General features: G+C 31.5%; 1 protein-coding gene across 1 annotated transcript; it reads right to left on the bottom strand.

The window, feature by feature from the left end:
- Positions 1–4,414: 4,414 nt before the first annotated feature.
- Positions 4,415–5,761, bottom strand: LOC139515434 (uncharacterized). The gene has a single exon (XM_071305004.1). The coding sequence runs from the start codon at positions 5,759–5,761 to the stop codon at positions 4,415–4,417; it is 1,347 nt and encodes a 448-aa protein (XP_071161105.1).
- Between the last annotated feature and the right edge of the window lie 7,867 nt (positions 5,762–13,628).

Below are 13,628 nucleotides of genomic sequence, written 5' to 3'. Positions count from 1 at the left end.
ATGCGATAATAATTGGGGACTCTCTATTAGAAAGTGCTGTTTCAGATTCTCTATATTCACTTAGCTCTGTATTGGAGTGCCTCGGCATGCATTATGATACTGAAATGTCCATTCTTCAGTTGTGTCATTTTTTTGAAATGACTTTTTGCGAGACAGAGAAATGTTCTTATATACTGAAGAACTTTAAATTTATAGATAAGATTTTTTTCGCTGGCATTCAATCTTCTCTGCGACTGTTTTGTTTATTTTATAAGCTACGTTTTCCATGTTGTTATCTTTAGGTTTTCCATGTTGTTATCTTTAGGTCTGTATGTTTTCATGTCTCAAATTGCACCTATATAATGTTTTGATATCAAATTTGAAATAAAAAGTTCAGTAGAGCTCCGAATATCAATCTTAACTTTTTAAAAGTTATAAGATGGTTATCTCCAATACATTACTACAGTACATCCGTTTAGCTACTAATTTAGCTCATACAATCTGTCAATAATAAAACACATACACTTTCCTACTCCATACTTTACTTCCATTTCCTTGTTGATGGGCAGGTGATATAGAATAACGAGATTCTGTATATTCACTAAGCTCTTACATTGGCGTAATGTAATGCAATGAAAAGAAGGGACATTGCATGACACGCAGAGAAAGAAACAACGACATACACTGTTTATTTCTAATTTCAATGAGATTTCAACACATAGCAAGAAGTCACACCTCAGCCGATAATGGCTCGCAGTTATCGACAGCGGCACCCAACACTAAGGGTTATGCAAAATGACATAATAGGTCTTTCTTTTAGACAAACAATAGGTGTTCATGATGTTCAGTCTTTGGTTTTATAAGATTTTTTTCTAAACGTCTGTTTTAGTTCGTCCTTTTTGTTCATGTTACCTGTTTTTCCTAACATATAGCTTGTGCCCATGTAGTATGTCTCTATTTCGTTAATAATGGTTAAATATCTGTTGTTTAATAATTGCACTTTCTTTTTTTTAATTTTTTTATTGATATTGATACGTTTATTCAAAGTTTAAACTATAACAAAAAAGTTTGATTAATGTTATTGTCATTCAGAACATTGCTTTGCGCAATATCGTATTGTTTGGTTGCTGTTGATTTTTTTTTGGGGGGGAGCTAGTGGCGTTGATGCGGATAATCTTCAGTGACCTATATTATATTGTAAATCATCCTTTCAATAACCTTCAATGTCCTGACTTGGTACAGACATTTTGTATGAGGAAACTGGTGGACACCTGGATTTATAGCTAGCTTAACTTTTCACGTTTATGACAGTCGCATTGAATTCCATTATATACTTCAAGACCATCATGTATTATCTGTTGAGTTGATACGGAGTATATATCAACAAGATCTTGGTATCGTCCGATGAAATGTTTTTTTAGAAAAATAATCGACGAGACGTTCTCTGACATACCCCTGATCATCATTTTTCTGCTCAGACACTGTCTTGACTAAGGGCAGCACTCTATGGTGAATTTTCTGGCCAGAAAAAAAGTGTTGTTTGATAAAAATAGAATTATTGATAGAACATATGCATTCGGCATTTGAATATCTAATCAACTGAAGAACATATCTCAAATATGTTCGTGTTGCTTATGTGACGTCATTTTTCATTTTTTGATGCTCTGTTTTACTAATTCAAATGACGTCATTTTTTCGTCATTTTTCAGTTTCAAATAGGACGTCACTTGGCGTAGAGGTTTAAACGTATTCGGATGTGTCTACTTTTGTGTTTCAAATGTCTGGTTATGTAAATGTATTTCAGTAATGTTGTTTCCTGTAATTAGTTAATACTTCAGCTTTATCATGTACATCTTTTGAATATTCATTTTATTAAATTTACTGTTTGCAAAAGTATAAATTACTCTAAATTATAGGGATTTTCTGGTAACTTAACAGAAAACCCTTGCCGTTTTTGGCACAACCTTTTTGATCTTTTGGTCCTCGATGCTGTTCAACTTTGTACTCGTTTCGGCTTTCAAACTTTTGTATCTGTGCGTCACACATAGGTCTTGTGTGGACAAAATACACTTCTGGCGTATTAAAATTTTGAACTTGTTGCCTTTTGTTGGCTGTTGTTCGTGTGATTCTTTGTCAATTGTGTTCTCCAATTTATTTATATTGTAGTCCTGTGTTGTTATTTTGATGTTATATTTCACATGGCCATAAAAGTGCGAGGTTTGGCATGCCACAAAACCAGGTTCAACCCACCATTTTTTCCTTTAAAAATGCCCTGTACCAAGTCAGGAATATGGTCATTGTTATATTATAGTTCGTTTCTGTGTGTATTACATTATAACGTTGTGTCGTTTGTTTTCTCTTATTTTTGAGTGTAAATTCACATTGCGATAAGACGTGTCACGGTACTTGTCTATCCCAAATTCATGTATTTGGTTTTGATGTTATATATATATGTTATATTTGTTATTCTCGTGGGATTTTGTCTATATGTGTTACATTTTAGTGTTATGTCGTTGTTCTCCTCTTATATTTAATGCGTTTCCCTCGGTTTTAGTTTGTTATCCCGATTTTGTTTTTTGTCCATGGATTTATGAGTTTTGAACAGCGGTATACTACTGTTGCCTTTATTTAGTCTTTATGTTTCTATGTTGTGTCTTGTATACTTTTATTTGTCTGTTTGTCTTTTTCTTGTTTTATCAATGACGTTGTCAGTTTATTTTCGATCTATGAGTTATGGTGTCCCTATGGTAAATTTCGCCCCTCTTTCAAAACTACAAATCAACCAGTTATTCAGCGCTGTATCTTGGTTTTGGGAAAGAATATTCAGAAAAAGATTCAATTCAAGCAAGGAATTGAATTTTCCATTTTTTTTATTCTAGCATATTGTTTTGTATCTGAACTAAAAAGAAAGATTTGAAACTGTGAAAACAGTATGTGACTTTACCTTGGCATGGTCGGGTAGAATTTTATTCAATTTGGTTAAGCACTTCCTATATATCTCGTTATAAGTAAAAGAAAGAAAGTTGCTTGATCCTGGATGATTTAAAACTTGACATATTGTAGGCATATATAGCCATCCTTTTGATATTTGTACTAATGTAGAAAAAATATACTCGAATTGAAACTGCTATTTTTTAAGTGAAATATAACCTACAATTTCTTTCAAAGTGCAATTAATGTTTAATGTACTTCAGTAGATAGACCAAGAAAGCAAGTATATATTGCAATATATTTTAGACTGTCAACAAGTAAATTCTAATAATCAAAATGTTGTGAAAACTTAGAATATGTGTACAAGCAAATCTTACTAAAACTGACACGAAATATACTTAATCGATATGTTAACCCAAAAGAAGCTGCCAAATAGACAATGTCATGGCAAAAAAATGAAAACAATCAAAAGACAAACAACAGTGTACAGCACATAACATAGAAACCAAACAACAGGATCCTCACCAAATTCCGGGTTTATCTACTTTTCATTTAATGGTCAGAACCAAATAACGGAATATAGAATCCTTTTCATAACAGCGTGGACAATAACATTCATTTGTGCGCTCACTTTATCTATAAACTGGGTTCGATTAGATGAACGTTTGTTTTTAACGCCCAATTGTCAAAACGTGTTATAGACATTTGTTGGGTCGCAAATGTTCCCAGAAGCATTAATCAAACAATACAAATAAATAGCACAGGATTAAACCTTCTGTTAATCTAAGTGCTTGCATTTCCTATCATTATTTTCTTGATAGAGGGTTGCTGCTCACAAGGAAGCTATTAAACCCAGAGTTCCAAATGGTGAAATTGAAATCATCCGTTGGTAAATTTTACGGACACAATCACAAGTTGGTTGACCGTTATGGAATAGCCGTTTCACAAATGATGTCGGATATGTTCCTTACGTCGTAACTACAATCCCCTTCCCTTTCATGAGTGTGACCTACCGAATTAGACTATTTACCGGATTTGTTATCACATAAGCAACACGACGGGTGCCACATGTGGAGCAGGATCTGCTTACCCTTCCGGAGCACCTGAGTTCACCCTTAGTTTATGGTGGGGTTCGTGTCACTTAATCTTTAGTTTTCTATGTTGTTTCATGAGTACTATTGTTTGTCTGTTTGTTATTTTCATTTTTAGCCATGGTGTCGTCACTATTTTTTTTCGATTTATGAGTTTGAATGTCCCTCTGGTATCTTTCGTCCCTCTGGTATCTTTCGTCCCTCTTTTGTGTACTTTTTTTTTCTCGTGCACATGCCTGTTCTTTACTCTTTTATTCTATAATTCCCACTGGAAGGCCTCTGACAAACTGAGAGAGCGTAAAATCACTGTCATCAATAGCCGATGACAAACAAGTTAAAGGGAAATGATTCAGTATTAATGCCAACAAAAGTATTTCGGTTTTCCACGCTGTTATGAAAATAATTCTTTCTAATTAACGCTCTTGCAGTAATTCTAATATTGCTTGATAGACGCACACTTTTCGATTCCACATATTAATCCCCATGCCTGTTCTATAAAATGCTTTAGTTTTTCTATATTGAAAATCCTTCTTTTTAGGTTTGTCATATTTTACCACAAAAATCTTATCTATCGCACCTTTTGTGAAATAATTCCATGCCAAAAAATATTCCATAACGTTAACCTCTGTTTTGCCAGGTTTATCCTCATACATTCCGTCTGAAGTAATAAGTACGAAAGCTTTACACTTTTGAATATTTTCAGTGATATTCTCCTCTAACATTTTTCCTGGACAGTCATCTTTACAAGGAATATAAGCTGATACATTGTTATTTTTGAGAAATGGATATAGAAGTTTTATAACAAATTGAAGCACCAACTTGTTGTCTTCATCAAAGGAAATGTAAACATCGTGTTCCCATCTCTTGTTGCGTTTTCGATTATATTTACGCTTTAATATGATTAACTCGAATCGAAAACAATAAAGGATACCATATAAGGAAATAAATAATGGGAATGTTAGCAATGAAAATAGGAAATGATTGGTGCTACTAGTATATGGTTCACAATTTCCTATCTCCAATGTCCCATTTTCAAATACAGTATTGTTGAAATTACTGCAAAACAAAGGGAATTCCTCAGAAGCGGAATTGTATATTCTCCAGTCTCCAATCCAAATGTTATCACAATTACATGGAATCCCTCTCCTGCCAAATCTAAAAATATCAGGATGTAAAAACTGAACTGATTCGGGTAATCTATCCAGAGAGTGATTTGGTACAAAAATATGAGATGCATGATTTAGTCTGTCTACGTTTTCATCTATACCTGTTATCGGATTTTCAGAGAGATCCAAAATTTTAACACGAGAAAAATAATCTTTTGATTTTAAAGTAGATATCTTATTATTACTCATATCCATTTCAACGTCAAAACTCGATTCAGGAATCACGTCTGGAAAGTCGGTGCATGACTGGTTGGAACAATCTATTAGTAATCGACGCCTATTTGGCTGCGAGATACAACGACATTCACAGTTTGGTCTGCTATGACAGGAATCTGATAATTCACAAACGACAAGATCTCGCAATGTCTCATTTCTTTGAATTTCATCGAATGACTTATTTGCTAATACTTTTGGTTCATGACAATATACATGTCCATTTGATCTAGCATAAAAACGATAGAAATCAAATCCGTGTAAATTCATCATGTCAAAAACAGTACAATCGCACTTAAATGAGGTTCCAGTAACTTTGTAAAAACCACATGGTACATAATGTTTTAACTGTAATGCGCTTGTTTCCTCTAAGCCAAGCATTTTGAGTGCCGACAAGGGATGTTGAGAAATAGATGGTACATTGGATATGTCAAGGCTGCCACAAGAATTTGAGATGTTTTCGTGTATTTTCATACTCATTTCGTTCGTGAAATCCAGAGCATGAATATTGTCAGCATAACTATTGTAACATATTGTTTTATTTGGAATCACAATATTGGATAAATCTACTGTCTTAAACATATTACCTTCCATCACCAGCTCAGATATATAGACGTCGTTTGCACCAAGCAAATTATTATCTGTTTTAATTATCAGATTGTACGATAGGTCAACTTTTCTTAAATTTGATAATCCCCGGAATGTTTGATTGGATACGAACGAAATTCTATTTCGTTTCAAAACTAATGTATCCAAACTAGAGAAACATGATAAATTACCTATTTCGGAAAATAAATTGCCGGTAAAGTCAATTGATACTATCTGAAAGTCGCATGCATTTTTTGGATATCTACGTAGAATACCGTCTACATATGTAACCCAAAAATACCTCGAAGCAATTTCATTTGAATTTGAACTATTGTTTTTATGAATGTTAAATAAAAGGGAATCTTTTCCTTGTAAATCCTCCAATTCTATTGACAGTCCATTATAGGAAATGTTTGGAAATACCAATGGAAGTTCCCAGTCTGATTTTCCTTTACAAGAGCAACAGAAGTTCGCATCATATTCATTATTTTTCCTTGAACATCCGTCCGGACACCATAACGTTTTCTGGCCATGAGTAGACCACGGTATGTAAAGGTCACAAGCCATTTCCAAAAACAAAAGAGTGAATCCAACTAGGGAAATGATATTTCTCTGACCTGATACAACATTCACAATTAAACCCTGAAAAGAGATATTGTGTCAGTTCACATTCTATATTTGAGAACATTTTGAAATATATGGAAACTACAGATAAAGCCATAATTAAATTACCATGATGTTTAATTTGTTACTTCTTTCTTAAATGAACATCAATGATAAGCTATTATCTATGTTTGTTCATAGCAGTTGGTGCAAGAAAAGAATTGTTATAAAGTTTTAAAATTTATTTTAAGGTAAAAACCCTTAAATTTTTAATTGAAAAACGTCATTCATTTGAAGAGCTGCGTTTGTCACATACTGTCCTCGTTTTAAAGAAGTTTAGATAAAATTTTAGAGTACATTCGTTGCAATGAAATACTAGAACCATAATTTCAAAGTCGAACTAAAATGAACCATAAATCTTATTTGAAGAAATAAGGAGAGAAAAGTACACAAAGAACAATCAAAATTCATGAATGGAAGAATAAATAAACAACAATATAGAAAGAAATGAAAACCAACCAAAAGACAAACAGCATTTAAGAAAACACTACATAAAGACTGAGAAACACAAATCCAACAAAAACTCGAGAGTTATCTCAGATGCACCATAGACTAAACTGTGTGTGTGGTGTCCGATATTCAAAATCGATTTGATACTTTAGATGAAAATAAATGATTTCGAGTCATTTTATTGTCATAATCCCAGTTGTCGTGAAATCCGTATGTATTCGCAATCGTGATATCAACTTATCTATTTTTGATTGTGACATTTGAACTTGGTGTACATTCGCATGGCGGGTGTTGCATGAATATCCATAGGCGCTCATTCTGTCCTTTTCTGTGTATGGCCTGGATTTATATATTTTCTAAATAGATTGATAAGATTTCAACATCACTACTGTCGCCTCTCATTTGCAAATGATTCAATGATACAAGTTAAAAAAAACTATTGACTCGACTTAATTCATAAAATGATTTTTAATACAATCCCTGTCTTTAAGTGAATTTGAACGCTACATCAAAGTTAGAATAGTTATCAAAGGTACCAGGATTATAATTTAATACGCCAGACGCGCGTTTCGACGGTCTACATAAGACTCATCAGTGACGCGCAGATCAAAACAGTTAAAAAGCCAAACAAATACAAAGTTGAAGAGCATTGAGGACCCAAAATTTCAAAAAGTTGTGCCAAATACGGCTAAGGTAATCTACTCCTGGGCGTAAGAAAATCCTTAGAAATAAGATTCAACAACGCCACAGCCGAACATCTTCACCAACTAAGGTAAAAAGATATACCGGAAAGAAATTTTGTAAATGATGAAAGAATTAATTTTCCTGAAATTTAAAATTTTTATTAACGTAACATCGCAAGAAAAACTTACCATTATGTAACAAGCTTGTTTGTTGTTGGTACTGTGATATTCGTCAACAAAGTCTATTAACCAACCTTCCTATTACACACTTTACTTTGAATTAATTGAATCGAAAAACGTTTACAGGTTTTATGAACTTGAAAACATGACGGTTAAAATCAAATATTATCAAAGAGAATTAAATGAAATTCATTTTATTATACTTTTTATCAAAAGCAGTTGGATAATTAAATGTTAAATGGAGCAGAATTTAGGAAGTTTGATGAGGAAGTTTTCTTTTTAGTAGTTTTTTCAATTGGTTGATTATAGACATCAACATGTTTTAAAATATTTAAACATCTGAAAAATGCCAAGCCCATTGAATAGTATACTTTTAATTTAAATCTGAATTAATAGTTATCAAAGGTACAAGGATTATAATTTAATACGCCAGACGCGTGTTTCGTCTACATTAGACTCATCAGTGACGCTCATATCAAAATATTTATAAGGTCAAACAAGTACAAAGTTGAAGAGCATTGAGGATCCAAAATTCCAAAAAGTTGTGCCAAATACATCTAAAGTAATCTATGCCTGGGATAAGAAAATCCTTAGTTTTTCGAAAAATTCAAAGTTTTGTAAACAGGAAATTTAAAATGCACCTCCTTTGTCAAAGCTTAAACTACCTTACCTTGTAAGTAATGTTTTTGTTTGGTTGTGGTTTCGATCTTCTTCGATTGTTCTATTTGTCAGAATATCTCCCTCGTCATTGAAAATATTTGCTAAAATATTTGCTCTGTTGTCCTAAATGGGAATTGAATATTTTTTTATTTTATTTTGATGTCTTCGATATATTCTTCAATTTCTCAAATCGCATCAATATGATGTTGTGATGTCCATCCCAAAGTAAAAAAGTCCAATAGACCTCTGACTATCTTCTTCTCTTTTAATTAAATTTCTGTGATTGTTATCTTCAATACATAACTGATGTACCGTCCGTTCTTGTATAGTTATCTAATTGATAACTTATAGTTTGGGTTACCAGTGAATAATTAAACGCACTTTCCTACTCTGAACTCTACTTCAACCTCCTCGTAGGTGAACAGGGATATAGAATGACGGAACTGACTTCTCCATATTCACTAAGCTCGGTAGTATTGTGTAGATATGAACAGAAATGGTATTTCATGACACAAATACATAGGAACAACAGCATACATTGTCCATTCCGAATTTAAAATGACACCCTCATGCAACATGAACAAAAGGTCACATCTATGTCGACACCGGTCAGTTCGTCATTGTGCTATGGTATTTTTTGGTTATCTTGTCTTTCTTTTTTGCTCATGTGCTTTTCCTTTTTTGCCTGTTTGTTTTTCTTAGGGGACATATTTGATTGTTTTAGAGTGATTAAGAGTACAAAAAAATGTTGATTGCTGTACCCCTATTTTTGACATTTTTACCTATAATGTCAAGTGAGAGTTTTCGCTAGCTAGTTGTTATTTTACTTTTTTGGAAAAGTTTTCTGTTCTTCCTCTGAATAATATTACATTGATAATTGTTTTAAAAAAAGAAATACTGTTCTTTGACACTTTGTATTTTATATTTTTGTATCAAAATCGACCGATGTTAGATCGTAAATCATTTTTTCGGTAAGCTTTTATATACAAGTCAAGATATGTTTGTTCTATCAAAAACTGGTGCTTTAAGAGTGTATGTACGGGCATTTTAATTGTGAAGCCCAGAGATTATCAGCAATATGTCCGTTTTGTCGACATCTGTACTTTTGGTAAGTGAATATTCACCGAGACTAAAGTAATCTCATTTACAAGTTGTTTTTCAATATTTTGAATTGTAAAGATGAAATACTTGATAATGTACGTCTGATAAATTTCACACATAGTCCCACTTAAGATTGCACATGATAATATTTCTAAGTATACAATCAAGAACAGCAAACCATGGTGACAATTCTGTTTGTTGTTTGATACAAATAGCATTATTGATAGAGCCTATGTTTTATATAGTCAGTGCACATTACACAGAAATCAATAGTATTTCAAAGTTCCAAAATCAAATAAATCAAACAAAAATGTTTGTCTTCTCTAAACCAACTTCCTCATACAGGTATGGAGTGCAAATGTCTGTCAGATGAGGATTGTACCAGTGACATATATCATTGTATTGGTATCTTACATTTGTATAACTACCATTGTAACTAGTGGTTAATTATTACTCTAAGAAAGTTCTATCCATGTAGTTGATATTCTGGAAGTGGCAAATTAACATTGCAATAGCCTTAGACAAAGTTTACTTAAGATGATTTTATTTGTTTTAATTTTTCATTTCAGGTTTTTTTTTTAGATGTACTTGGCATATTTTAGGTCCCAAGTGTGCTTGATAAGTGTTTTTTTCTCTCGGAAAAACATGATATAAGCACTGACATTAGTACATTTGTGTAGTATAAGTTGATGAATGTCTTCCAGAACACGAAAATATTTGTTTGATTTTCTTAATTATTTTTCTTTAGCTTAGGTACCCTTATTTGACTTTGACCACTTCAATACCTATTTTATTTTCTAAGATTGATTTCAAGGCTTGGTTCATATTAAAAACAAATCATTTAGTGTTCATTGGAATAACTGAGAATTTAAAAAAAAAAATCTTCAAGTTAATGATATTCAGAAATTGAGGAACTTCTATGTAATAAACTACAATTAGCAAATCCATTTTTTTTTTTATATCAGAGTGTTAAAGAAAAATCATACTGGATGTTAATAACTTGATAAACAGTCTTGTTCATTTTCATATCTATAAATGACTTATTGATAGATGAATGGTGATTTGACATTCAAAAGATTTTTCTCCCCTTGCAGTCCATTTTGTTGATGTGTTACATGTTTGTTTCTCATTTATTTTTAGTTTAGTTTTCTCGTTTGAATTGTTTTACATTTGTCATTTCGGGGCCTTTTATAGATGACTATGTGGTTTGGGCTTTGCTCATTGTTGAAGGCCGTCAGTGACCTATAGTTGTAAATTTCTGTGTCATTTGGTCTCTGGTTGATTGCCAATCTGTATACAATTTAAGCTGTGGTGAAAACAGGACAAATCGAAACCATCGCAGATTTACATCAATTTAAGTTCCAAATGCATATTGGTGCACAAACATTACATTTGTTTGCTTTTCCTGTTCTGGTATTCCAAGATATAATATGGTTGCTAAGCACTAGATATTTCCAATTGATGGGAGCTATCTCTGTAATTTACTATTATTCTAATCAAAAGTCATCTGCAGATTTCTTCAATTACCAGACATACAGAAACAAAGACACCATTTCCTACTTCTACTTGGGTAAAGGGTTTCAAAACTTCTAGATAGGATATTTTTTTATGCCATTTATTTTTAAATTTTTCTGTTGGGCAATTTTAAATTGCCTAATTATACAATGGTCAGGCGTTTGAAATAACATGCGGAAAATCCTTTAAAATCTTTGTTAAATGACCAGAAACATTGTGTTGAAAACATATGTTCCTTTGTTCTATCTTAATGTTTCTGTCATTTTGAGAATTTGGTGCTGGAGGTAGATCTTTAATAGTTAGTTCAATTATTTACAATTGTTTAGGTGCATGGAAATTTAGAGCTCAGCATATAATAGACACCTGTGTATTGTATAAGACAGTGTTTTTATCTCTTGTTGTCTGCATGTTTAAGCACCAATATGTTGCTGTTTCATTGACATATATGCCATGTTTCCTTTTAATCCCAATTATAGAGGAGACAAACATACAAAACAAATGTTTGGGGCTTGTGCAAATGAACAGTTAAAAAGGAAAATGCATTCTCATATTTCCATGTGTCAATAATTTAGCTTAAGCTATGAAAAACAATAAATATTATCTACATATCCTTTTAATACAATAACTTTTTGTATCAAACAATTTTTTAATAAAATTGTACACATTTAATATCATTATAATACCAGAACAATCATTTCTGTAAAAATTAGTTTGATTTTAATGAGTTATTGTAGAAAGAATTGTTTGTACATACCAGTAAATCATCAATATATCATCTTAAGAAATATTCACAGAACTTTCATATTACATGTGTGTGATACTCTATTGAATATAAATATTTTGCATATATATCTAGTCAAGACAAATATTTACATTCTTAATCACCAATTAATGGAGAATTTCACTTTCATTACAATTTAAATTGGTACTAAATTGAACACCTACATTCAAACATGGACTTGATTTTTGTTATAGTAAATTTTCATCTGTACTCAAAATCTAATACTGTCACAAATAAATTGTACTTAATAACTGTTTCAATTTTTTATCAATTTAAATCATAATAAAATACAATAAACCAAGACTATAGGTCCCAATAATACTATATTCCTCTGTTGATTTTTGTATTTTAAATTTAGTAGAAATTGGTCCTTTTTGTCATATTTTAATTTGATATCAAACTAGATTTGAAAGAGATTTTCAAAGGATATCATTTCAGCTGGATTTGATTTAGTTTGTCAGAGAAAAAGATGGAATCTGCAATAATTAAAAACAGAACTGAATATGATACTAAGTGGAATCATTAATTATGTATAATTTCACCTGAAATGCATTAAATAAGGCAAACTGGGAGCCAATCATTACTTTTGTTATACTTGAAAGTAGCTAACCTTGTTTATACAAAGTAGAAAAAATGTGAAAATTTCAAGTCTCCAATCAGATTAATGATAGATGAACATGCCCAGTGAAGGCAATAGCTTATGTGCCCCTATGATTCAGATAACTTAACATTCAAATAAGATAAACAATAACTTTCTAAATGCATATGTATAACAAATGTGACAGGTTATGAAATTGATCTACTACAGAAAATGTTTGTGTATAATTTCAAAAAATAAAATAAATAAATATAATAAAAGTTGTAAAGCTATTATACAAATTATTGCACAAACTATCAGCTAAAATATTGCATTTCAATGGAAGATAATAATATTGAAATAAAACACACAGAACAATTTTTAAAGTGGACATCAACAACCAATAATCTACATGTTGTAAAAGTAATATTAGTTTTTCAACAATTGCCAGTATATTGTCCAAGATTCACTGTATATGTTACTATTATAATGCATTTGCATACAATTTAAAAGTCTTTTGGAGAGATCACAAAACAGCTCAAATGGGCAAACAGTGAAAGTTATTATACTGAATAGTTGTTCTGAAGCTCAATCAATAACACACTTTTTCCTATTTAGATAGCCACCATATGCAAGATTCTTTTAAGACATTATGAACTCTCACCTGTGTACAAATATGATTTATATAAACATATTTTTCTTCAATAAAATGCATCTTCCAAATGATCCAAAAAATTTAGTTTAAAAAAGTATACAAAATAAAACACATATCATTAACTTGACATGATTATTCAGCTGTAAAATCTTCTAAACATTAAAAAGAAATTGTTGAAAGATTACATGTTTTCTTAGAATAACAAGTTCTAAAACTTGTGCTTTGTCTTTAATAAAACTACTCATCAAACATATATTTCTACAAAACAATCAAGTAAAACATACAAAACAGTGATCAAATAAACAACAATTGAATGAAAAAATAACAAACACTATAACAGCTTTGGGGTATAGAAATCCCAAGATTATTCCAATATTCATACAAATATATGAGGC

The sequence above is a fragment of the Mytilus edulis genome, chromosome 3 (genome assembly GCF_963676685.1).
Source record: "Mytilus edulis chromosome 3, xbMytEdul2.2, whole genome shotgun sequence".
Taxonomy (NCBI): Eukaryota; Metazoa; Mollusca; class Bivalvia; order Mytilida; family Mytilidae; genus Mytilus; species Mytilus edulis.
This window is presented reverse-complemented; position numbering and strand designations above follow the sequence as displayed.